At 52.3% G+C, this 26,503-nt stretch overlaps 1 protein-coding gene across 1 annotated transcript in view; it reads left to right on the forward strand.

Annotated features, from left to right (window-relative positions):
• Positions 1-256: 256 nt before the first annotated feature.
• Positions 257-26,503, forward strand: part of LOC149427408 (nuclear protein localization protein 4 homolog) — a gene marked incomplete at its 3' end in the record, with an annotated part of 33,171 nt that continues 6,924 nt past the window's right edge. Inside the window, exons 1-11 of the mRNA XM_089668072.1 lie at positions 257-381; positions 4,863-4,957; positions 6,380-6,503; positions 8,644-8,823; positions 11,661-11,747; positions 13,583-13,654; positions 16,458-16,584; positions 19,152-19,312; positions 21,738-21,809; positions 22,020-22,115; positions 25,436-25,552. Of these exons, the coding sequence (XP_089524198.1) occupies positions 4,911-4,957; positions 6,380-6,503; positions 8,644-8,823; positions 11,661-11,747; positions 13,583-13,654; positions 16,458-16,584; positions 19,152-19,312; positions 21,738-21,809; positions 22,020-22,115; positions 25,436-25,552 (1,083 nt within the window). The remainder of the gene's footprint in view (positions 382-4,862; positions 4,958-6,379; positions 6,504-8,643; positions 8,824-11,660; positions 11,748-13,582; positions 13,655-16,457; positions 16,585-19,151; positions 19,313-21,737; positions 21,810-22,019; positions 22,116-25,435; positions 25,553-26,503) is intronic.

Genomic DNA, 26,503 nt, shown 5'->3' on the forward strand with positions numbered 1-26,503 from the left:
CAGTGATCAGTGCTAAAAAAAAACCCTGACACTGTACTAATGACACTGGGCAGGGAGGGGTTAACATCTGGGGCAATCAAAGGGTTACCTGTGTGCTGGGAGTGTGTTACTGGTGGGCGGGGGGGGGGGGTTGTGTGTTACTAGGGGGTAGGGTGTGTTACTAGGGGGCGGGGAGTGTGTTACTAGGGGGTGGGGTGTTCTTTGCTGTAAGCACACTGATCAGGATTGCTGTGCAGTGTGCTGAGCTGACAGGGAGGCTGTGTGTGTGTCTTTGGGTGGAGTTCTTCCTTAGCTCCACCCTCCTGATTGTATTTGTCTGTTCTCCGTTGTAGGTGTCGGCACGGCCCTCTGGGAAAATGTGTGCACTGCGTCCCCTTGGAGGTAAGTACCATGAATGACACTGGGTGTGCATATGTTCTCTGTATGTACATGGCGATCTCTGCTCGGCCCTCTCTGTATGTACATGGCGGTCTCTGCTCGGCCCTCTCTGTATGTACATAGATGTCTCTGCTCGGCCCTCTCTGTATGTACATGGATGTCTCTGCTCGGCCCTCTCTGTATGTACATGGATGTCTCTGCTCGGCCCTCTCTGTATGTACGTGGCGGTCTCTGCTCGGCCCTCTCTGTATGTACGTGGATGTCTCTGCTCGGCCCTCTCTGTATGTACGTGGATGTCTCTGCTCGGCCCTCTCTGTATGTACGTGGATGTCTCTGCTCGGCCCTCTCTGTATGTACATGGATGTCTCTGCTCGGCCCTCTCTGTATGTACGTGGCGGTCTCTGCTCGGCCCTCTCTGTATGTACGTGGATGTCTCTGCTCGGCCCTCTCTGTATGTACATGGATGTCTCTGCTCGGCCCTCTCTGTATGTACGTGGATGTCTCTGCTCGGCCCTCTCTGTATGTACATGGATGTCTCTGCTCGGCCCTCTCTGTATGTACATGGCGGTCTCTGCTCGGCCCTCTCTGTATGTACATGGCGGTCTCTGCTCGGCCCTCTCTGTATGTACATGGATGTCTCTGCTCGGCCCTCTCTGTATGTACATGGATGTCTCTGCTCGGCCCTCTCTGTATGTACATGGCGGTCTCTGCTCGGCCCTCTTCTGTATGTACATGGCGGTCTCTGCTCGGCCCTCTCTGTATGTACATGGCGGTCTCTGCTCGGCCCTCTCTGTATGTACATGGCGGTCTCTGCTCGGCCCTCTCTGTATGTACATGGCGGTCTCTGCTTGGCCCTCTCTGTATGTACATGGCGGTCTCTGCTCGGCCCTCTCTGTATGTACATGGATGTCTCTGCTCGGCCCTCTCTGTATGTACATGGATGTCTCTGCTCGGCCCTCTCTGTATGTACATGGATGTCTCTGCTCGGCCCTCTCTGTATGTACGTGGATGTCTCTGCTCGGCCCTCTCTGTATGTACGTGGATGTCCTCTGCTCGGCCCTCTCTGTATGTACGTGGATGTCTCTGCTCGGCCCTCTCTGTATGTACGTGGATGTCTCTGCTCGGCCCTCTCTGTATGTACGTGGATGTCTCTGCTCGGCCCTCTCTGTATGTACGTGGCGGTCTCTGCTCGGCCCTCTCTGTATGTACGTGGATGTCTCTGCTCGGCCCTCTCTGTATGTACATGGATGTCTCTGCTCGGCCCCCTCTGTAGTACATGGATGTCTCTGCTCGGCCCTCTCTGTATGTACATGGATGTCTCTGCTCGGCCCTCTCTGTATGTACATGGATGTCTCTGCTCGGCCCTCTCTGTATGTACATGGATGTCTCTGCTCGGCCCCCTCTGTATGTACATGGCGGTCTCTGCTCGGCCCTCTCTGTATGTACATGGCGGTCTCTGCTCGGCCCTCTCTGTATGTACATGGATGTCTCTGCTCGGCCCTCTCTGTATGTACATGGATGTCTCTGCTCGGCCCTCTCTGTATGTACATGGATGTCTCTGCTCGGCCCTCTCTGTATGTACATGGCGGTCTCTGCTCGGCCCTCTCTGTATGTACATGGCGGTCTCTGCTCGGCCCTCTCTGTATGTACATGGCGGTCTCTGCTCGGCCCTCTCTGTATGTACATGGCGGTCTCTGCTCGGCCCTCTCTGTATGTACATGGATGTCTCTGCTCGGCCCTCTCTGTATGTACATGGATGTCTCTGCTCGGCCCCTCTCTGTATGTACATGGATGTCTCTGCTCGGCCCTCTCTGTATGTACATGGATGTCTCTGCTCGGCCCTCTCTGTATGTACGTGGCGGTCTCTGCTCGGCCCTCTCTGTATGTACGTGGATGTCTCTGCTCGGCCCTCTCTGTATGTACGTGGATGTCTCTGCTCGGCCCTCTCTGTATGTACGTGGATGTCTCTGCTCGGCCCTCTCTGTATGTACGTGGATGTCTCTGCTCGGCCCTCTCTGTATGTACGTGGCGGTCTCTGCTCGGCCCTCTCTGTATGTACATAGATGTCTCTGCTCGGCCCTCTCTGTATGTACATGGATGTCTCTGCTCGGCCCTCTCTGTATGTACATGGATGTCTCTGCTCGGCCCCCTCTGTATGTACATGGATGTCTCTGCTCGGCCCTCTCTGTATGTACGTGGCGGTCTCTGCTCGGCCCTCTCTGTATGTACGTGGATGTCTCTGCTCGGCCCTCTCTGTATGTACGTGGATGTCTCTGCTCGGCCCTCTCTGTATGTACGTGGATGTCTCTGCTCGGCCCTCTCTGTATGTACGTGGATGTCTCTGCTCGGCCCTCTCTGTATGTACGTGGCGGTCTCTGCTCGGCCCTCTCTGTATGTACGTGGATGTCTCTGCTCGGCCCTCTCTGTATGTACGTGGATGTCTCTGCTCGGCCCTCTCTGTATGTACGTGGCGGTCTCTGCTCGGCCCTCTCTGTATGTACATGGATGTCTCTGCTCGGCCCTCTCTGTATGTACATGGATGTCTCTGCTCGGCCCCCTCTGTATGTACATGGATGTCTCTGCTCGGCCCTCTCTGTATGTACATGGATGTCTCTGCTCGGCCCTCTATGTACATGGATGTCTCTGCTCGGCCCTCTCTGTATGTACATGGATGTCTCTGCTCGGCCCTCTCTGTATGTACATGGATGTCTCTGCTCGGCCCTCTCTGTATGTACATGGATGTCTCTGCTCGGCCCTCTCTGTATGTACATGGATGTCTCTGCTCGGCCCTCTATGTACATGGATGTCTCTGCTCGGCCCTCTCTGTATGTACATGGATGTCTCTGCTCGGCCCTCTATGTACATGGATGTCTCTGTTCGGCCCTCTCTGTATGTACATGGATGTCTCTGCTCGGCCCTCTCTGTATGTACATGGATGTCTCTGCTCGGCCCTCTATGTACATGGATGTCTCTGCTCGGCCCTCTCTGTATGTACATGGATGTCTCTGCTCGGCCCTCTCTGTATGTACATGGATGTCTCTGCTCGGCCCTCTCTGTATGTACATGGATGTCTCTGCTCGGCCCTCTCTGTATGTACATGGATGTCTCTGCTCGGCCTTCTCTGTATGTACATGGATGTCTCTGCTCGGCCCTCTCTGTATGTACATGGATGTCTCTGCTCGGCCCTCTCTGTATGTACGTGGCGGTCTCTGCTCGGCCCCCTCTGTATGTACATGGATGTCTCTGCTCGGCCCCCTCTGTATGTACGTGGATGTCTCTGCTCGGCCCTCTCTGTATGTACGTGGCGGTCTCTGCTCGGCCCTCTCTGTATGTACATGGATGTCTCTGCTCGGCCCTCTCTGTATGTACATGGATGTCTCTGCTCGGCCCTCTATGTACATGGATGTCTCTGCTCGGCCCTCTCTGTATGTACATGGATGTCTCTGCTCGGCCCTCTATGTACATGGATGTCTCTGCTCGGCCCTCTCTGTATGTACGTGGCGGTCTCTGCTCGGCCCTCTATGTACATGGATGTCTCTGCTCGGCCCTCTCTGTATGTACGTGGCGGTCTCTGCTCGGCCCTCTCTGTATGTACGTGGCGGTCTCTGCTCGGCCCTCTCTGTATGTACATGGATGTCTCTGCTCGGCCCTCTATGTACATGGATGTCTCTGCTCGGCCCTCTCTGTATGTACATGGATGTCTCTGCTCGGCCCTCTCTGTATGTACATGGATGTCTCTGCTCGGCCCTCTCTGTATGTACATGGATGTCTCTGCTCGGCCCTCTCTGTATGTACGTGGCGGTCTCTGCTCGGCCCTCTCTGTATGTACGTGGCGGTCTCTGCTCGGCCCTCTCTGTATGTACATGGATGTCTCTGCTCGGCCCTCTCTGTATGTACATGGATGTCTCTGCTCGGCCCTCTCTGTATGTACATGGATGTCTCTGCTCGGCCCTCTCTGTATGTACATGGATGTCTCTGCTCGGCCCTCTCTGTATGTACATGGATGTCTCTGCTCGGCCCTCTCTGTATGTACATGGATGTCTCTGCTCGGCCCTCTCTGTATGTACATGGATGTCTCTGCTCGGCCCTCTATGTACATGGATGTCTCTGCTCGGCCCTCTCTGTATGTACATGGATGTCTCTGCTCGGCCCTCTCTGTATGTACATGGCGGTCTCTGCTCGGCCCTCTCTGTATGTACATGGATGTCTCTGCTCGGCCCTCTCTGTATGTACATGGATGTCTCTGCTCGGCCCTCTCTGTATGTACGTGGCGGTCTCTGCTCGGCCCTCTCTGTATGTACATGGATGTCTCTGCTCGGCCCCCTCTGTATGTACGTGGATGTCTCTGCTCGGCCCTCTCTGTATGTACATGGATGTCTCTGCTCGGCCCTCTCTGTATGTACATGGATGTCTCTGCTCGGCCCTCTCTGTATGTACATGGATGTCTCTGCTCGGCCCTCTCATACGATCTTTCTGTTTTGCAGCCATTCGATGAGGATTATCTGAACCATCTGGAGCCTCCAGTCAAACACATGTCCTTCCATGCGTACATCCGGAAGCTGACAGGCGGGGCTGACAAGTAAGGATCGCTCATACATGTGCATTACATGTTCTGTCCAGACGAGGCGTGTCCTCGTGTATTCATGACCCGTCTTCTCTGAAAGACGTATAAAGCTGGACTCTGGGCTTGGTGTCCATTGTGTACAGATCCGTGCCGCCATCCGGTACTCCTCCCCCGTGAAGGAACCTCCTGCAAGAAAGACCGCTCACTGCTGCTCTCTGTCCGTGTGCAGGATGACTGGTCTCGTCTCCGCCCCCTCCTGTAGTTTTCTACAGGCAGCCTGTAGTGGGTGGAGCCTGCCAGGCCCCTCCCATAGCTCTGTTCTCTGCATAGGCTACATACAATACAGGGCAAGGCAGGGAGAAGAAAGCGATCGTCCCCTCTGGACAGAGCCCTGTATTGATTGTCAGCACAAAGCTGAGGGCTGTGATTGGCTGATCAGCAGGTCCTGGCTGTGAATCATTGGCTGGGACCTGCTGACAGAATCCAATCACAGCGGGAGTAGGCGGGGGAGGCCCACCCTGTGTCTGGAAACAGGCAGGTATGTCGCTGTGCCTGGACTGGCCCCCCATGGGCGGGGGAGGTCAGCAAGTGGGATATACTCCTCTTTCCCCGACCTCTGCGGTGCTCCTCCTGCGACTGACACCGCCCCTAGGAATGCTGGGTAAGAGGCATGGCGGTGCACAGTGCGGGGTCGTCTTGCCGTGACATTCGGGCTCCTCAACGCCTCCTGAGATCCGGCTGGAAGGACGATGACATCACCCTCACCTAGGCACAGTCCAGGAAGTGGCAGAACGGTGGGCATGTTACTTGTCCCCACAATGACTTATATGCAACAATTAGGGAGGGGCGGGGGGCAGCTTCAGGAGGCGGGCCTTGTGTACTCGCTGAGATCTGTACCGAACCCCCTGCAGTCCCCGGGGGGGGGGATTCCGGACTCTGTACAGTTTTGTATATCGGTTGTTTTTTTGGGGGTTTTTTTCCGCTCTTTTTTTTGTTCTTTTTGGTTTTTGTTTTTTTTTTTTTTTGGTTTTTCTTTTTTTGTTTTCGTTTTTTGTTTTTTTCCTTTTGTTTTTTTTTTTTGTTCTTTTTTAGTTTTTTTTTGGTTTTTCTTTTTTTGTTTTCATTTTTTGTTTTTTTCCTTTGTTTTTTTTTGTTCTTTTTTAGTTTTTTTTGGTTTTTCTTTTTTTGTTTTCGTTTTTTGTTTTTTTCCTTTGTTTTTTTTTTGTTCTTTTTTAGTTTTTTTTTGGTTTTTGTTTTCGGTCTTTTGTTCTTTTTTTGTTTTGTTTTTTTTTTCGGTTTTTGTTTTGTTTTCGTTTTCTTTTTTTTTTTGTTTTTTTTTTGCTTTTTTTTTTTTTTGTTTTTTTGTTTTTTTGCAACCCACTCACCTTCACTAGAACCATTCTTATGACTGATCTGTGTTCTCCGAACTCTTTTCAGAGGGAAATTTGTGGCCTTGGAAAATATCAGCTGCAAGATAAAATCTGGCTGTGAAGGGCATCCACCGTGGCCAGAGGGCATCTGTACCAAATGCCAGCCCAGCGCCATCACCCTCAACCGACAGGTGAGACGTATGGAAGGCCACAGGAGCGGCCGTGTATTTAGGTGTCGTGCTGCCCCAGGCAACACAAAAATGTCTCTCCCCATTGGCCAAAAACACCCCCGACAAGACAGAAGATCCTCCCCTTCACAGCTCCAGACATCCCCGGGAACGAGAGTCATGCTCCTGCATACACTATCAAGCAGCCCCTCTCAGATCCCACCTGATCCCCGTGCTGCGTGTGTCCCTTCTTCCTTTCCTTCTTTCGAGGGACAGTGCTGCCCCCCTGAAAAAATGCTGCTGCCCCCCTGAAAAATGCCGCCCTAGGCAAATGCCTTGTTCGCCTTGTGCTAAATACGTCCCCGCATAGGAGCCCACTGAACAGCGACCGAGGACTGACCAGAGCACTGCACAGCTTGGGAGTTAAAGCCCGGCTACAGGAAAATGTAAACTGATCCCTCGCAGGGGGGGCCACACCCACACTTAGGGGGGCCACACCCACACTTAGGGGGCGTATCTACTGTGAGGCAAGCAAGGCATTTGCCTAGGGCGGCATTTTTTTTAGGGGGTTCGGCATCACCCCCGGCAGGCGCCGTCATTTTTGCAGGTTTGCTTGCAGCAGTCACCGCTACACGGGATCCGATGTGCGAGGGGACGGTGGCTGCCCAGTCTGCAGGACACACACAGGCCGGAGCCGAGCAGACGAAGGAGGAAGTAGCCTCCGCTGATTGGTGAGCGCTGCCTGGGAGTAGGAGGAGCTCGGCCCAGCCCATCGTCTGTGGGGGGAGAGCGAGGCGGAGGGGGCTGACTGGGGATGGAAGAGGGAGGCCAGCATTTTGTAGCTCAAATTGGGCAGATTTGCATGATTTTGATGAGTTTTTATTTACATAGAAAAGAAACGCATGATTGGCACGTTTTACCGTGCGTTTTACGGGATTTTTTGCACAAATGAATATATATATATATAAAAAATAGTAATATATGAATGAATAAATGTAAAACATATAAAATAAAAACATAAAAAATTATGATAAATAATAACCCCTAACCTTAAAATAAAAGGAAGCCATTTTGCTATTAATAATAATAATAATAATAATAAACCCCCAAAGAAAAAATATGTTAATAATAAATTATTATTTTATAACTTTTTTTTTTCAGATTCTGGGGGTTGAGGTTATGGATTAGTTATTATTATTAATTTATTATTACAAATATTTATGATTTTTATTTTTGTGTATTTATTTTACATTTATTATTATTATTGTTATTAATATATTTTTTGGGTTTAGGTGTTTATTTTTTATTTAATATTATTAATAATATAATTATAATTTGTTTAATATATATTTAAGGATTAGGGGTTAATTATTTATTACATCGTATTTATGATTGTTTTTATTTACTTGTGTATTTAACATTTATTTATTCATTTGTTATCACGCTAACAAAAAATAATAAATAAATCAGTAAAATAATTATTAAATTAATCATAATAAAATAATAAATTATCATAATAAAATAAATAAAAGCTGAAGAAAAAAAACCGAGCAACAAATGATATTTTTCTCTGTTGGCCAATAAAAAAACGCCATGCGGTTAGGTGTGTGGAAACGCAATGCATTTGCCATCTGCGTTTGGGTGTCGTTCATTATAACTGACCCCCGCAGCAGATCACAAGGGCATTGTGATCGGAATGCGGTATGGGAAGCCGCACGGGAATGTGGCTCTTCTGCACCGCATTCTAATGAGGTTTTTTTTTTTTTTTTGGAAGAACACACTGCTGGCATCCCTTTAGACTTACATGCTCCTTCTTAGTGGCCACTGGGTGCTGCTGACTTTAGCTGTACTGACCGTTGATTGGTTGCTTGGGCATGCCTGTATAAAGGGATGCCAGGGATGTGTTCTTTTGCATGATGCTCGGGAACAAAACGATGGCAGAGACTGTTAGTAGCCGTGAGAGTTGGGCATCGATGTAGGCCACACTCCAGTGTTCACTCTTCAGAGCACTTTTATGACACCACTGACAGCATACATGTCCCCGCCCATGAGGAACTTGCCCTCCTGCTCAGTAGACGCTGAGATCGTTGACATTGATCAGCATTCATTCTGATTACACCGAACTCCTCCTGCCTGTTGGTGACGTTCTGATTCCTCCTCCTAGAAATACCGACACGTGGACAACATCATGTTTGAGAATCACACCATCGCCGATCGTTTCCTGGACTTCTGGCGCAAAACCGGCAATCAGCGAATCGGCTACCTGTATGGGCGGTACACCGAGCACAAGGACATCCCCCTGGGGATCCGGGCCGAGGTGGCCGCCATCTATGAGCCCCCGCAGGTAAGAGTCGGGAGGTGGGAGAGGCAGCGCCCCGCCCTGCAGGAAAAAACATCCAATGATCCGTGCACCATTCATAACATGTTACACGTTACACGGATTCAGGGTGTCACACGTGATGAATGGACTGGCCCAAGCTCCAAACACCCCGCTCACCTGGTACATCCCACACATCCCGTACACCCACCCCGTACACCCCGTACATCCCGTACGCACACCCCGTACACTCCGCACACCCCGCACACCCCGGACATCCCGTACACCCCGGACATCCCGTACACCCCGCACATCCCGTACACCCCGCACATCCCGTACACCCCGCACATCCCGTACACCCCGCACATCCCGTACACCCCGCACATCCCGTACACCCCGCACATCCCGTACACCCCACACATCCCGTACACCTCGTACACCCCACACATCCCGTACACCTCGTACACCCCACACATCCCGTACACCTCGTACACCCCACACATCCCGTACACCTCGTACACCCCACACATCCTGTACACCTCGTACACCCCACACATCCTGTACGCCTCGTACACCCCGCACATCCTGTACACCCCGCACACTCCACACACCCCGCACATCCTGTACACCTCGTACACCCCGCACATCCCGTACACCCCGCACACCCCGTACACCCCGCACACCCCGCACATCCCGTACACCCCGCACACCCCGTACACCCCGCACACCCCGCACATCCCGTACACCCCGCACATCCCGTACACCCCGCACATCCCGCACACCCTGCACATCCCGTACACCCCGCACACCCCGTACATCCCGTACACCCCGCACACCCCGTACACCCCGCACACCCCGCACATCCCGTACACCCCGCACATCCCGTACACCCCGCACACCCCGTACACCCCGCACATCCCGTACACCCCGCACATCCCGCACACCCCGCACACCCCGTACACCCCGCACACCCCGTACACCCCGCACACCCCGTACACCCCGCACATCCCATACACCTCGTACATCCGGTGACGTCACGCTCTGTACATCATCCAATCAGAGATCGCTTCACATTCAGTGATAAAACGCAAAGCTTTCTCTGAATGGTGCCGAGAGGCCGACCTCCTGTGTTCACAATGCAGCAGGGAACCTTCTCGGCACAGGATTTGGAAGCTAACTGAGATCACTGTAGTAGCGGTGTAGTAGTAGTGGTGGAATAGCGGAGTAGTAGAGGGGGTATAGTAGCGGTGTAGTAGAGGGGGTATAGTAGCGGTGTAGTAGAGGGGGTATAGTAGCGGTGTAGTAGAGGGGGTATAGTAGCGGTGTAGTAGAGGGGGTATAGTAGTGGTGTAGTAGAGGGGGTATAGTAGTGGTGTAGTAGAGGGGGTATAGTAGTGGTGTAGTAGAGGGGGTATAGTAGTGGTGTAGTAGAGGGGGTATAGTAGTGGTGTAGTAGAGGGGGTATAGTAGTGGTGTAGTAGAGGGGGTATAGTAGCGGTGTAATAGAGGGGGTATAGTAGTGGTGTAGTAGCGGTGTAGTAGAGGGGGTGTAGTAGTGGTGTAGTAGAGGGGGTATAGTAGTGGTGTAGTAGAGGGGGTATAGTAGTGGTGTAGTAGCGGTGTAGTAGAGGGGGTATAGTAGTGGTGTAGTAGAGGGGGTATAGTAGTGGTGTAGTAGAGGGGGTATAGTAGCGGTGTAATAGAGGGGGTATAGTAGTGGTGTAGTAGAGGGGGTATAGTAGTGGTGTTGTAGCGGTGTAGTAGAGGGGGTGTAGTAGCGGTGTAGTAGCGGTGTAGTAGAGGGGGTATAGTAGCGGTGTAGTAGCGTGTAGTAGAGGGGGTATAGTAGCGGTGTAGTAGAGGGGGTATAGTAGCGGTGTAGTAGAGGGGGTATAGTAGCGGTGTAGTAGAGGGGGTGTAGTAGCGGTGTAGTAGAGGGGGTATAGTAGCGGTGTAGTAGAGGGGGTGTAGTAGCGGTGTAGTAGAGGGGGTATAGTAGCGGTGTAGTAGAGGGGGTATAGTAGCGGTGTAGTAGAGGGGGTGTAGAGGGGGTGTAGTAGCGGTGTAGTAGAGGGGGTGTAGTAGCGGTGTAGTAGAGGGGGTGTAGTAGCGGTGTAGTAGAGGGGGTGTAGTAGCAGTGTAGTAGCAGTGTAGTAGAGGGGGTGTAGTAGCGGTGTAGTAGAGGGGGTGTAGTAGCGGTGTAGTAGAGGGGGTGTAGTAGCGGTGTAGTAGAGGGGGTGTAGTAGCAGTGTAGTAGCGGTGTAGTAGAGGGGGTGTAGTAGCAGTGTAGTAGCGGTGTAGTAGAGGGGGTATAGTAGCGGTGTAGTAGAGGGGGTGTAGTAGCAGTGTAGTAGCGGTGTAGTAGAGGGGGTGTAGTAGCAGTGTAGTAGCGGTGTAGTAGAGGGGGTATAGTAGCGGTGTAGTAGAGGGGATATAGTAGCGGTGTAGTAGAGGGGGTATAGTAGCGGTGTAGTAGAGGGGGTATAGTAGCGGTGTAGTAGAGGGGGTGTAGTAGCGGTGTAGTAGCAGTGTAGTAGCGGTGTAGTAGCAGTGTAGTAGCGGTGTAGTAGCAGTGTAGTAGAGGGGGTATAGTAGTGGTATAGTAGCGGTGTAGTAGAGGGGGTGTAGTAGCAGTGTAGTAGAGGGGGTGTAGTAGCGGTGTAGTAGAGGGGGTGTAGTAGCGGTGTAGTAGCGCTGTCTATACAGTGATTTCCAGCTCCCTCAGGGATCCCTCAGCTTGGTATATCCATCCGTACCTGTAGCCTGGGCCCGTGTCTATGTAGATACATCCATTCCTGTCCTCCTGCAGATGTATGACACTTGTACCCGGAGCACCTCTCCTCACGTTGTGTTTCCTCCAACAGATCGGAACGCAGAACAGCCTGGAACTGCTGGATGATCCGAAGGCGAAGGTGGTGGATGAGATTTCAGCCAAACTTGGATTGAGAAAGGCAAGGACTCCGGTGCCGGCCGTACATGATCCATATCCAGTCATCTCCATCCACACACTGGAGATGGATGGGGGGAGCCCCTCCCTAGTGGGTGTCCTCATAGTTCAGGGATTCTCCCGACCATTCAGTAACTGCCTGCCTATGTCAGAGGTACGGGGCAGACAGGGTACTGACAGTCTGCAGGATCCAGGCATTGCACCCCCAGTCTGCAGGATCCAGGCATTGCACCCCCAGTCTGCAGGATCCAGGCATTGCACCCCTAGTCTGCAGGATCCAGGCATTGCACCCCCAGTCTGCAGGATCCAGGCATTGCACCCCCAGTCTGCAGGATCCAGGCATTGCACCCCCAGTCTGCAGGATCCAGGCATTGCACCCCCAGTCTGCAGGATCCAGGCATTGCACCCCCAGTCTGCAGGATCCAGGCATTGCACCCCCAGTCTGCTGATCACGGGGGCAATACTTTACAGGGTGCAATGTACAGAAAACGCCGGACTCCTGGCAGCCGTGCGCTGCATTAAGACAAAAAGCAAACTCAGCCTAGGCTCCTCCCAGACCACGCCCACTGATGCATTGAGCCCCACCCACAGTCTCACACTAAGCCCTGTGGGTGGGGTGAAACACGTCAAAGGGGGGGGCCTGGGAGGAGCCTAGGCTGAGGTCTTGTTCTGTCTTGATGTAGCACGCATGCTGTGCGGCGTCTTTTCTAGAATAGTTTGCCGCCCCCCCCGGGAAAGACTGGCTACTCGCCCCCCCCCCCAAAGAAAAAACAAAACTTCACTTGTAGTTCTGCTTCACCCCTCCTAGCACAAATCCCCTCCCCCCCAACCCCCCCCCCCCCAAATCCCCTTCCTAGCACAAATCCCCTCCCCCAAATCCCCCTCCTAGTGCACAAATACCCTCCCCCCAAATCCCCCCCCTAGCACGAATCCCCTTCCCCCAACTCCCCCCCCAGCACAACCCCCCCCAATCCCTCTTCATAGCACAAATCCCCCCCACAATCCTTCCTACTAGCACAAACCCCCACCATCCCCCTCTACTAGTATAAATCCCCCCTAATCACCCCTCCCAGAACCAATCCTCTTCCTTAACCCCCCCCCTTGAAGCCTGCAAAGAGAGCCAAGAGGTGTGTGCTGTTCTCTCCTGTCAGTGCAGCGATCCTCCATACAGCAGATGTCACAGGATTGCTCTTGGATTGGGCTGTACACAGTTTGATTGCCCCGCCCCTCTCTCTCCTCCAATGGATCCAGGGAATGAATCAAACACTGAACATGCCAATGTAAAAGCGATCCTGGAGATCTCTGACAGGAGAGGAGAGCACAGCCCGCACCTCCCTCCTCTCTCCTGTCATTCCCCCTTTGCAGGCTTCACTGCTCCAGGCTGCTCTCCCCTTGTCACAGCCGTGAGTGCGGGGGATGGGGGAGGGCACTCAGCGGTCAGCCACAACATCCATGGAAAGACCAGCCTGGGGGGGGCATAGCTCACCCAAGCACCCCCTAGATATAGCAATGGGGGAGGGTAGGGAAACCAGCGTCTAGTGTCCTAGGTGGCTGCCTGGTTTGCCTAGTGGTAGCCCTGGGCCTGGGCGCTCTATGTTGTCTAATGTCGTTTTTGCGAGATGATTCATGTAGCATTTACCTCCTTGAATCTATCTACCCTTAGCTGAGGCATGCAGTCAGGAGGGCGTCCTTAGCTGGGAAAGCCCCTCTTGAAGATTCCTGGGAAGTAAATATAAAGAATTAAAGTGTTTTTTTTGGGGGGGGATTTTGAGGAATAATTGAAACTATTTGTACTTCAGTGTGTTTTGTGAGACCACCTTACCTTCTGATTGCACGCAGGTTGGCTGGATCTTCACAGACCTGGTATCAGAAGACACCAGGAAAGGGACGGTCCGCTACAGCCGGAACAAGGTGAGCAATAAACGGTCAATGCTCTCATTGTGGTTCACCTATTGATGGCTCCCCTCCCCTTATTGATGGCTCCTCTCCCCTTATCGATGGCTCCTCTCCTCTTATTGATGGCTCCCCTCCCCTTATTGATGGCTCCTCTCCCCTTATCGATGGCTCCTCTCCTCTTATTGATGGCTCCTCTCCCCTTATTGATGGCTCCTCTCCCCTTATTGATGGCTCCTCTCCCCTTATTGATGGCTCCCCTCCTCTTATTGATGGCTCCCTCTTCTCTTATTGATGGCTCCTCTCCCCTTATTGATGGCTCCTCTCCCCTTATTGATGGCTCCTCTCCCCTTATTGATGGCTCCTCTCCCCTTATTGATGGCTCCTCTCCCCTTATTGATGGCTCCTCTCCTCTTATTGATGGCTCCCCTCCACTTATTGATGGTTCCTCTCCTCTTATTGATGGTTCCTCTCCTCTTATTGATGGCTCCCCTCCTCTTATTGATGGCTCCCCTCCTCTTATTGATGGCTCCCCTCCTCTTATTGATGGTTCCTCTCCTCTTATTGATGGTTCCTCTCCTCTTATCGATGGCTCCTCTCCTCTTATCGATGGCTCCTCTCCTCTTATCGATGGCTCCCCTCCTCTTATCGATGGCTCCCCTCCTCTTATCGATGGCTCCTCTCCTCTTATTGATGGCTCCCCTCCTCTTATTGATGGCTCCCCTCCTCTTATTGATGGCTTCTCTCCTCTTGTTGATGGCTCCCCCTCCTCTTGTTGATGGCTCCCCCTCCTCTTATTGATGGTTCCCCTCCTCTTATCGATGGCTCCCCTTATTGATGGCTCCCCTCCCCTTATTGATGGCTCCCCTCCTCTTGTCGATGGCTCCCCTCCTCTTATTGATGGCTCCTCTCCTCTTATTGATGGCTCCCCTTATTGATGGTTCCCCTCCTCTTATTGATGGCTCCCCTCCTCTTATTGATGGCTCCTCTCCTCTTATTGATGGCTCCCCTCCTCTTATTGATGGCTCCTCTCCTCTTATTGATGGCTCCCCTCCTCTTATTGATGGCTCCCCTCCTCTTGTTGATGGCTCCCATTCCTCCTCTTGTTGATGGCTCCCCTTATTGATGGTTCCCCTCCTCTTATTGATGGTTCCCCTCCTCTTATCGATGGCTCCCCTCCTCTTATTGATGGCTCCCCTCCTCTTATCGATGGCTCCCCTCCTCTTATTGATGGCTCCCCTCCTCTTATTGATGGCTCCCCTCCTCTTATTGATGGCCCCTCTCCTCTTATTGATGGCTCCCCTCCTCTTATTGATGGCTCCCCTCCTCTTATTGATGGCTCACCTCCTATTATTGATGGCTTCTCTCCTCTTGTTGATGGCTCCCCCTCCTCTTATTGATGGCTCCCCTTATTGATGGTTCCCCTCCTCTTATTGATGGTTCCCCTCCTCTTATTGATGGCTCCCCTCCTCTTGTTGATGGCTCCCCTCCTCTTATTGATGGCTCCTCTCCTCTTATTGATGGCTCCCCTTATTGATGGTTCCCCTCCTCTTATTGATGGCTCCCCTCCTCTTATTGATGGCTCCTCTCCTCTTATTGATGGCTCCTCTCCTCTTATTGATGGCTCCCCTCCTCTTGTTGATGGCTCCCCTCCTCTTGTTGATGGCTCCCCCTCCTCTTGTTGATGGCTCCCCTTATTGATGGTTCCCCTCCTCTTATTGATGGCTCCCCTCCTCTTATTGATGGCTCCCCTCCTCTTATCGATGGCTCCCCTCCTCTTATTGATGGCTCCCCTCCTCTTATTGATGGCCCCTCTCCTCTTATTGATGGCTCCCCTCCTCTTATTGATGGCTCCCCTCCTCTTATTGATGGCCCCTCTCCTCTTATCGATGGCCCCTCTCCTCTTATTGATGGTTCCCCTCCTCTTATTGATGGTTCCCCTCCTCATATTGATGGCTCCCCTCCTCTTATTGATGGCTCCCCTCCTCTTATCGATGGCTCCCCTCCTCTTATTGATGGCCCCTCTCCTCTTATTGATGGCTCCCCTCCTCTTATTGATGGCTCCCCTCCTCTTATTGATGGCCCCTCTCCTCTTATTGATGGCTCCCCTCCTCTTATCGATGGCTCCCCTCCTATCGATGGCTCCCCCCCTCTTATCGATGGCTCCCCCCTCTTATCGATGGCTCCCCTCCTCTTATCGATGGCTCCCCTCCTCTTATCGATGGCTCCCCTCCTCTTATCGATGGCTCCCCTCCTCTTATCGATGGCTCCCCTCCTCTTATCGATGGCTCCCCTCCTCTTATTGATGGCTCCCCTCCTCTTATCGATGGCCCCTCTCCTCTTATTGATGGCTCCCCTCCTCTTATTGATGGCTCCCCTCTTATTGATGGCCCCTCTCCTCTTATTGATGGCTCCCCTCCTCTTATTGATGGCTCCCCTCCTCTTATTGATGGCTCCCCTCCTCTTATCGATGGCCCCTCTCCTCTTATTGATGGCTCCCCTCCTCTTATCGATGGCCCCTCTCCTCTTATTGATGGCTCCCCTCCTCTTATTGATGGCTCCCCTCCTCTTATTGATGGCTCCCCTCCTCTTATTGATGGCTCCCCTCCTCTTATTGATGGCTCCTCTTATCTATGGCCCCTCTCCTCTTATTGATGGCCCCTCTCCTCTTATTGATGGCCCCTCTCCTCTTATTGATGGCTCCCCTCCTCTTATTGATGGCTCCCCTCCTCTTATTGATGGCTCCCCTCCTCTTATCGATGGCTCCTCTCCTCTTATCGATGGTTCCTCTCCTCCAATAAAAACCTCTTTCTCTTCACAGGATGCGTATTTCCTGAGCGCAGAAGAGTGCATCACCGCCGGCTTCTTCCAGAACCAGCACCCCAACATTTGCCGCCTCTCACCGGACGGACACTTTGGCTCGAAGTTTGTGACTGTAGTGGCTACAGGTAGGTTTGTCTCTGGAACCGCCTAGAACCGGTGAGACCTGGAAGGGTTAATGAGGGCCGGTAAAGACGGTGACAGGCTTAGCTCTTATTTTCCGCTTTCTGGCTCCACCAAGAATAATTGCCTCACTTTTGAGACCCAACTCTGCGACAACCTAACCTCCTAGAGGTGCCAGGGGATCATAAATGAGGCTCAGAGTGACTGTAAGTGACCTCTGTATGAAGCAACGCAGTCCGCCATCCCGTGTGCAGAATTTCACATTATTACCCATCTGATGTTCATATAACAGCTCTTTACATTCAGTCCCAGCCCCGCCCCCGAGGAGCATACAGTCTGAGGTCCGTGACTCACATTCACACATACTAGGGTCAATTTAGACAGGAGCCGGTTATCCTACCAGCAAGTGTGGGAGGAAACCGGAATACCCGAAGAAAACCCACACTAGCACAGGGGGGGAAATATGCAAACTCCATGTAGATAGTGTTGTGGGTGGGATTCAAATTGAGGACCCCCTTCAACTTACCCTGCCACTGTGCAATATGGCAGCCTTCACATTATTATCGATCTACCAAAGGTAAGGTGGCAGCCATCATGTTATTACCCATCATTGGTGTCAGTGGGAGGAATAGTGCCCCATCATTGGTGTCAGTGGGAGGAATAGTGCCCCATCACTAGTGTCAGTTGGAGGAATAGTGCTCCATCATTGGTGTCAGTGGGAGGAATAGTGCCCCATCATAGGTGTCAGTGGGAGGAATAGTGCCCCATCATTGGTGTCAGTGGGAGGAATAGTGTCCCATCATTGGTGTCAGTGGGAGGAATAGTGTCCCATCATTGGTGTCAGTGGGAGGAATAGTGCCCCATCATTGGTGTCAGTGGGAGGAATAGTGTCCCATCATTGGTGTCAGTGGGAGGAATAGTGTCCCATCATTGGTGTCAGTGGGAGGAATAGTGCCCCATCATTGGTGTCAGTGGGAGGAATAGTGCCCCATCATTGGTGTTAGTGGCAGGAATAGTGTCCCATCATTGGTGTTAGTGGCAGGAATAGTGTCCCATCATTGGTGTCAGTGGGAGGAATAGTGTCCCATCATTGGTGTCAGTGGGAGGAATAGTGTCCCATCATTGGTGTCAGTGGGAGGAATAGTGTCCCATCATTGGTGTCAGTGGGAGGAATAGTGTCCCATCATTGGTGTCAGTGGGAGGAATAGTGTCCCATCATTGGTGTCAGTGGGAGGAATAGTGCCCCATCATTGGTGTCAGTGGGAGGAATAGTGTCCCATCATTGGTGTCAGTGGGAGGTATATTGCCCCATCATTGGTGTCAGTGGGAGGAATAGTGCCCCATCATTGGTGTCAGTGCGAGGAATAGTGTCCCATCATTGGTGTCAGTGCGAGGAATAGTGTCCCATCATTGGTGTCAGTGGGAGGAATAGTGCCCCATCATTGGTGTCAGTGGGAGGAATAGTGCCCCATCACTGGTGTCAGTGGGAGGAATAGTGCCCCATCACTGGTGTCAGTGGGAGGAATAGTGCCCCATCATTGGTATCAGTGGAGGAATAGTGCCCCATCATTGGTGTCAGTGGGAGGAATAGTGCCCCATCACTGGTGTCAGTGGGAGGAATAGTGCCCCATCACTGGTGTCAGTGGGAGGAATAGTGCCCCATCATTGGTATCAGTGGAGGAATAGTGCCCCATCATTGGTGTCAGTGGGAGGAATAGTGCCCCATCATTGGTGTCAGTGGGAGGAATAGTGCCCCATCATTGGTGTCAGTGGGAGGAATAGTGCCCCATCACTGGTGTCAGTGGGAGGAATAGTGCCCCATCACTGGTGTCAGTGGGAGGAATAGTGCCCCATCACTGGTGTCAGTGGGAGGAATAGTGCCCCATCATTGGTGTCAGTGGGAGGAATAGCGCCCCATCATTGGTATCAGTGGGAGGAATAGTGCCCCATCACTGGTGTCAGTGGGAGGAATAGTGTCCCATCATTGGTGTCAGTGGGAGGAATAGTGCCCCATCATTGGTGTCAGTGGGAGGAATAGTGTCCCATCACTGGTGTCAATGGGAGGAATAGTGCTCCATCACTGGTGTCAGTGGGAGGAATAGTGCCCCATCATTGGTGTCAGTGGGAGGAATAGTGCCCCATCATTGGTGTCAGTGGGAGGAATAGTGCCCCATCATTGGTGTCAGTGGGAGGAATAGTGTCCCATCATTGGTGTCAGTGGGAGGAATAGTGCCCCATCATCGGTGTCAGTGGGAGGAATAGTGCCCCATCATTGGTGTCAGTGGGAGGAATAGTGCCCCATCACTGGTGTCAGTGGGAGGAATAGTGCCCCATCATTGGTGTCAGTGGGAGGAATAGTGCCCCATCATTGGTGTCAGTGGGAGGAATAGTGCCCCATCATTGGTTTCAGCGTGAGGATTAGAGCGCAAGGGACAGATCAAGGCTACCACAGGGCCTCAGTACTATACAGTGTGGGGAAGCCTCCTCATTTATCATGCAATATGTCAGCATTCACGCTGCAATGTGGCGACATTCACATTAGAGCTCCTCCCTCCTCTGTTTCCTCCAATAGGCGGCCCTGATAACCAAGTGCACTTTGAGGGGTACCAGGTGTCCAATCAGTGTATGGCGCTTGTACGGGATGAGTGCCTCCTGCCGTGCAGAGATGTCCCGGAGCTGGGATACGCCAAAGAGTCGAGCAGCGAGCAGTACGTCCCCGACGTCTTCTATAAGGTCAGTTCTGTCATCAGGGAGAAGAGACGCCGACGTCATAATGAGAACACGAGTCACAGGCTGCGTTCACATCTGTGCGGGTGGTGCGGCTACGGATCCGCATGAAAATCTGTGCAACCGCACCACCCGCACAGAGGAATGCCGACCCGCAGCCGCACCACCCACACAGAGGAATGCCGACCCGCAGCCGCACCACCCACACAGAGGAATGCCGACCCGCAGCCGCACCACCCACACAGAGGAATGCCGACCCGCAGCTGCACCACCCACACAGAGGAATGCCGACCCGCAGCTGCACCACCCACACAGAGGAATGCCGACCCGCAGCTGCACCACCCACACTGTGGAACACAGACCCGAAGGCGGGTGCCATTAGTTCTAATGACACGCCGCCCGCACTGGAAATCGCAACCGTACTGGGAACCTCGGCTGTGTTTTCAGAAGTGCTGGGACTTCTTCCCTGTGTGTCCCGGGGCACCGGAGTCCACATATATGTGAACCCCCCATATAGTATTTCATCCCCCCATATAGTATTTCATCCCTCATATAGTATTTCATCCCCCCATATAGTATTTCATCCCCCCATATAGTATTTCATCCCCCCATATAGTATTTCATCCCCCCATATAGTATTTCATCCCCCCATATAGTAATTCATCCCCCCTATAGTAATTCATCCCCCCTATAGTATTTCATCCCCCACATAGTAATGCATCCCCCATATAGTATTTCATCCCTCATATAGTATTTCATGCCCCATATAGTAATTCATCCCTCATATAGTAATTCATCCCCCATATAGTAATTCATCCCTCATATAGTATTTCATCCCCCACAGTACTATCCCCCCCTTCTAGTAAGCCAAGTCCCCCGTGTCAATTCACTTACCTTTCCTCTCGCTGTCTTCCCGCGCCGTTCGGGTCTTCAGGGCGGACTGTGAGAGGAGCCTAGCTCCCCTCCCCTCACGTTCGGCACGCTGCCCCGCCTACACACATCCTGACAGCCACATCCGCGGGCCGGATTAAAAGGTCCGCGCGGACTTTTGGGGCGGCCAACCGAGAGGAGGCAGGGGAGCGGCCGACCGAGAGGAGGGAGGGGAGCAGGCGCCCGGCACACAGAAGAGCCGCATTAGAGTGGGTAAAGAGCCGCATGTGGCTCGCGAGCCGCGGCTTGCCGACCACTGGTTTAAGGTAAAGTGACAGCAGCTGTTGATTTAGGGACCTTGCCTGTATTGAGCGCAGGAGGATATTTCCAATTTCATTTTCGGGTAAGTGTTTTGCAGCAGGGGGTGCGCAATATCACACACGTGTGTGTGTGTGTGTATATATATGTGATTTTCATTTGGGTATGGTGTTGCATGACCGCGCAATTGTCAGTTAAAGTAACGCAGCACCGTAACGCAAATAATGGCCAGGTCAGGAAGGGGAGGAAATCCTCCGTTGCTTCGAGGATGTTTTGATGCGACTACAGCCTCCTACGTATGTGAATGCATTTTAAGCCTTTGGCACTGCTAGGCTTTGCTGGGCACAGGTGGCTCTACTAGGCACTGATGGACACTGGTAAGCTGCACTACTGGGCACAGGTGGGCGGTATTGCTGGGCACTTGTGGGCGGTACTGCTAGGCACTTGTGGGCGGTACTGCTAGGCACTTGTGGGCGGTACTGCTAGGCACAGGTGGGCGGTACTGCTAGGCACAGGTGGGCGGTACTGCTAGGCACAGGTGGGCGGTATTGCTGGGCACAGGTGGGCGGTATTGCTGGGCACAGGTGGGCGGTATTGCTGGGCACAGGTGGGCGGTATTGCTGGGCACAGGTGGGCGGTACTGCTGGGCACAGGTGGGCGGTACTGCTGGGCACAGGTGGGCGGTACTGCTGGGCACAGGTGGGCGGTATTGCTGGGCACTTGTGGGCGGTATTGCTGTGCACTTGTGGGCGGCACTGCTGGGCACAGGTGGGCGGTATTGCTGGGCACTTGTGGGCGGTACTGCTGGGCACTGATCATCAGGGCAGTGATGATCGGTGCCGATCCGTCCTCTGACAGTGCGAGGAAAGTGCAGTCGATAACCAGCAACTGCATTTACCGGCGATCTGCTCTGTCATTGGACACGACTGATCTCAAGGTAAAAGGGCGCTGTGATTGGCCTTTCACCACATCACATGATCAGCTGTGTCTGTAGGACTTCATATGACACCCTCCCAGATGTGGACAACCAACCTGTAACCGTCATTCAGCTATAGCGCGGTTGCCAGGTGGTTACAGCCCACGTCTGTGCTGCCACGTGTACATGTATGACCCGTGACGGGGGGTAATACATATGAAGCTGCATTATCTCGTGTCTTAGATCTCGCTGTGAGATGAATGAAATGTGAATATTTCTGGAGGAATGTGAGGTTGTGTTTCACCGTCGGCCGTTTCTTCCTTGCAGGACGTGGACAAGTTCGGTAATGAAATCACCCAGCTGGCCCGGCCTCTGCCTGTAGAGTATTTGATCATCGATGTAAGTATTCCCCTTCGTCCTGTATATGTGTGGGGACTGGAGATCCACCATCACTTCCTGTCTGGGTGACCACCCTGGCAATCCATTCTTGGCTGATCATGATCACCGATTTATCGTTTGTTCCCACACACGTCATGACCGGTTCTAATGCTTTGGTTTTGCTGTTGGCGTTGATCTGTCCATCCTGACCTCGTTTATTCTGCTCTGTAGATCACCACCACCTTCCCTAAGGATCCAGTCTATACGTTTTCCACGTCATCCAACTTGTTTCCCATCGAAAACAGAGAAGCCTTGGGTGAAACTCAGGTGAGGCACGAGCAACATTTACTGCCGGGAAACCCGATGCTGACAGAAGATGTAGTAAGATTTATTTGCCGAGTCCTAAAGATGATCCCCGAGGTTTGGCCTTGTAGCACGGAGGTCATTGGTACGAATCCCAGCCAGGACAGTATATGCATGGAGTTTGCATGTTCTTCCTGTGCTTATGTGGGTTTCCTCTGGCTGTCCTGGTTTCCTCCAAAGACATGCTGGTAGCCAATTGGCTCGAGTCTAAACAGACCAAGTGATCCATTGACTCTGCCCCTTAGAAAGTGATGGCCCTCGTATGTGAGATAGGGACTTTAGATTGTAAGCTCCTTGAGGACAGGGACTTGTGTGAATGTACAATCTACACTCACCGGACACTTTGTTAGGTCCACCTGTTCAGTTGCTTGGCAAATTGCTAATCAGCCAATCACATGGCAGCAACTCAATGCATTTAGGCATCTAGACGTGGTGAAGACGACTTGCTGAAGTTCAAACCGAGCATCAGAATGGGGAAGAAAGGGGATTGAAGTGACTGAACGTGGCATGGTTGTTGGTGCCAGACGGGCTGGTCTGAGGATTTCAAAAACTGCTGATCTGCGGGATTTTCCCTCACATCCATCTCTAGGGGTTACAGAGAATGGTCCAAAAAAGAGAAAATATCCAGTGAGTGGCAGTTGTGTGGAGGAAAAGGCCTTGTTGGTGTCAGAGGAGAATGGGCAGACTGGTTGGAGATGATAGAAAGGTAACAGTAACTCCAATAACCCCTCGTTACACCCAAGGTATGCAGAATACCATCTCTGAATGCACGTCCAACCTTGAAGCAGATGGGCTACAGCAGCAGAAGACCACACCGGGTGCCACTCCTGTCAGCTAAGACCACACCGGGTGCCACTCCTGTCAGCTAAGACCACACCGGGTGCCACTCCTGTCAGCTAAGAACAGGACATGGAGGCTAAATTTCGCACAGGATCACCAAAATTGGCCAACAGAAGATTGGAAAAATGTTGCCTGTTCTGATGAGTCTGGATTTCAGCTGCGACATGCAGATGGTGGGGTCAGAATTTGGCATAAAAAACATGAAAGCATGGATCCATCCTGCCTTGTATCCATGGTTCAGGCTGGTGGTGGTGGTGTCATGGTGTGGGGGATCCATCCTGCATTGTATCAATGGTTCAGGCTGGTGGTGGTGTCATGGTGTGGTGGATCCATCCTGCCTTGTATCCATGGTTCAGGCTGGTGGTGGTGGTGTCATGGTGTGGTGGATCCATCCTGCCTTGTATCCATGGTTCAGGCTGGTGGTGGGTTCATGGTGTGGGGGATCCATCCTGCATTGTATCAATGGTTCAGGCTGGTGGTGGTGTCATGGTGTGGGGGATCCATCCTGCCTTGTATCAATGGTTCAGGCTGGTGGTGGTGTCATGGTGTGGGGGATCCATCCTGCCTTGTATCAACTGTTCAGGCTGGTGGTGGTGGTGTCATGGTGTGGTGGATCCATCCTGCCTTGTATCAATGGTTCAGGCTGGTGGTGGTGGTGTCATGGTGTGGTGGATCCATCCTGCCTTGTATCAATGGTTCAGGCTGGTGGTGGTATCATGGTGTGGGGGATCCATCCTGCCTTGTATCAATGGTTCAGGCTGGTGATGGTGTGGGGGATCCATCCTGCCTTGTATCCATGGTTCAGGCTGGTGGTGGTGTCATGGTGTGGTGGATCCATCCTGCCTTGTATCCATGGTTCAGGCTGGTGGTGGTGTCATGGTGTGGTGGATCCATCCTGCCTTGTATCCATGGTTCAGGCTGGTGGTGGTGTCATGGTGTGGGGGATCCATCCTGCCTTGTATCAATGGTTCAGGCTGGTGGTGGTGGTGTCATGGTGTGGTGGATCCATCCTGCCTTGTATCCATGGTTCAGGCTGGTGGTGGTGGTGTCATGGTGTGATGGATCCATCCTGCCTTGTATCAATGGTTCAGGCTGGTGGTGGTGGTGTCATGGTGTGGGGGATCCATCCTGCCTTGTATCAATCGTTCAGGCTGGTGGTGGTGGTGGTGTCATGGTGTGGGGGATCCATCCTGCCTTGTATCCATGGTTCAGGCTGGTGGTGGTGGTGTCATGGTGTGGGGGATCCATCCTGCCTTGTATCAATGGTTCAGGCTGGTGGTGGTGTCATGGTGTGGGGGATCCATCCTGCCTTGTATCAATCGTTCAGGCTGGTGGTGGTGGTGTCATGGTGTGGGGGATCCATCCTGCCTTGTATCAATGGTTCAGGCTGGTGGTGGTGGTGTCATGGTGTGGGGGATCCATCCTGCCTTGTATCAATGGTTCAGGCTGGTGGTGGTGTCATGGTGTGGGGGATCCATCCTGCCTTGTATCCATGGTTCAGGCTGGTGGTGGTGTCATGGTGTGGTGGATCCATCCTGCCTTGTATCAATGGTTCAGGCTGGTGGTGGAGGTGTCATGGTGTGGTGGATCCATCCTGCCTTGTATCAATGGTTCAGGCTGGTGGTGGTGGTGTCATGGTGTGGGGGATCCATCCTGCCTTGTATCCATGGTTCAGGCTGGTGGTGGTGGTGTCATGGTGTGGGGGAGATTTTCTTGGCACACTTTGGACCCCTTCGTACCAGTTAAGCATCGTTTACACACCGTGGCCTACCTGACTATTGTTGCTGACCATGTCCACCCCTCTATGACTCCAGTGTCCCCATCTTCTGAAGGCTCCTCCCAGCAGGATAACGCTCCATGTCACAAAGCTCCAATCATCTCCAACTGGTTTCTGGAACATGACAATGAGGTCCCTGGACTCCAATGGCCTCCAGTCACCAGATCTCCATCCAATAGATCCCTCCCTCAAAGGACTGTCAGTGTCAAAGGAGAATGAAAACTCCTCCTACAAGATTAACTAGTGCCTGTCTGGACACTGCATGACCCCTGACCTCTGTGTGGACAGCTTTGATTGGCCCTGTGCTGATTACATGCACTTCCCAAAGAGAAAAAAAACTCTTTAGCAAACCACACTAAACTGAGCATGTGCAAAGTGACTTCTAGAGCTCGGTATTAGCAGCATATGGATTGGGGACAGTAGAAGAAGGGGAGGATCAGGTAAAATAGGATCAAACAGCCTTTTTTTCGGATGATTAACCCCTTAGGTTCCACAGTGAGTATAACCAGCATGCTTTGCTGCATCTACAGACGGCTTGGACTGTTGGGGGTTCAGGAACAGTCAGAGAAGTAAATGTTGAGGTTGGGACGTGTCGGGGGATGGTGACCATTTTCTGTTAATGACATTCTAGCTTTGCAACCATTAATGTTCGTTTTTTTTTCCGTAGGACTTTCACAGCCTGGCCACCTACCTGACCCAGAATCCATCCTCCGTTTTCCTGGATATCATCTCAGACTTCCACCTACTCCTCTTCCTGGTCACCAATGATGTGATGCCTCTACAGGTAGGTCCTCGTGGAACGGTCCTAGAGCTTCGGATCTCCTAGCCTTGTAAGGTGGCCGATGACGAGGCGATTTGTTTGGTCCATCCCGGTATGAGCGACTACAGACAGCGCCACACTATTATTGCTCCGCCCCTTGCGGCGGACTGAGATTATGACTGAATGTAACTCAATATTTAAAGTGGAACTCCGGGTGGAGAGGATTATGTGACTTGTGGTGGGGAAGACGTTCCTTCAATGATGTTTCTTAGTTGTGTATTATTGGACCCGGCTCTTCTATTCATAGATTATATGGGGCCGCCTTCCGGGAACTGGACACCGGCAAACAGAACTTTGGTGCAGCCCTTTAAACTCCTCCTACTTCCAGCACTTTCCAGAGGATGACCTCTCTACTAAAAGCAGTTACACTATATTGCCCCAAGTATTGGGCCCCGCCCTTCCCACGCACATGACCTTTAATGGCCCCCCAGTCTTAGTCCGTAGGGTTCAATATTGAGTTGGCCCCGCCCTTTCCACACACATGACCTTTAATGGCCCCCCCAGTCTTAGTCCGTAGGGTTCAATATTGAGTTGGCCCCGCCCTTTCCACACACATGACCTTTAATGGCCCCCCAGTCTTAGTCCGTAGGGTTCAATATTGAGTTGGCCCCGCCCTTTCCACGCACATGACCTTTAATGGCCCCCCAGTCTTAGTACGTAGGGTTCAATATTGAGTTGGCCCCGCCCTTTCCATGCACATGAACTATAATGGCCCCCCAGTCTTAGTACGTAGGGTTCAGGGTTCAATATTGAGTTGGCCCCGCCCTTTCCATGCACATGAACTATAATGGCCCCCCAGTCTTAGTCCGTAGGGTTCAATATTGAGTTGGCCCCGCCCTTTCCACACACATGACCTTTAATGGCCCCCGCAGTATTAGTCCGTAGGGTTCAATATTGAGTTGGCCCCGCCCTTCC

This window comes from Staurois parvus, unplaced genomic scaffold (assembly GCF_062004578.1).
Source record: "Staurois parvus isolate SC_StPar_1 unplaced genomic scaffold, SC_StPar_1.0 ptg003793l, whole genome shotgun sequence".
Taxonomy (NCBI): Eukaryota; Metazoa; Chordata; class Amphibia; order Anura; family Ranidae; genus Staurois; species Staurois parvus.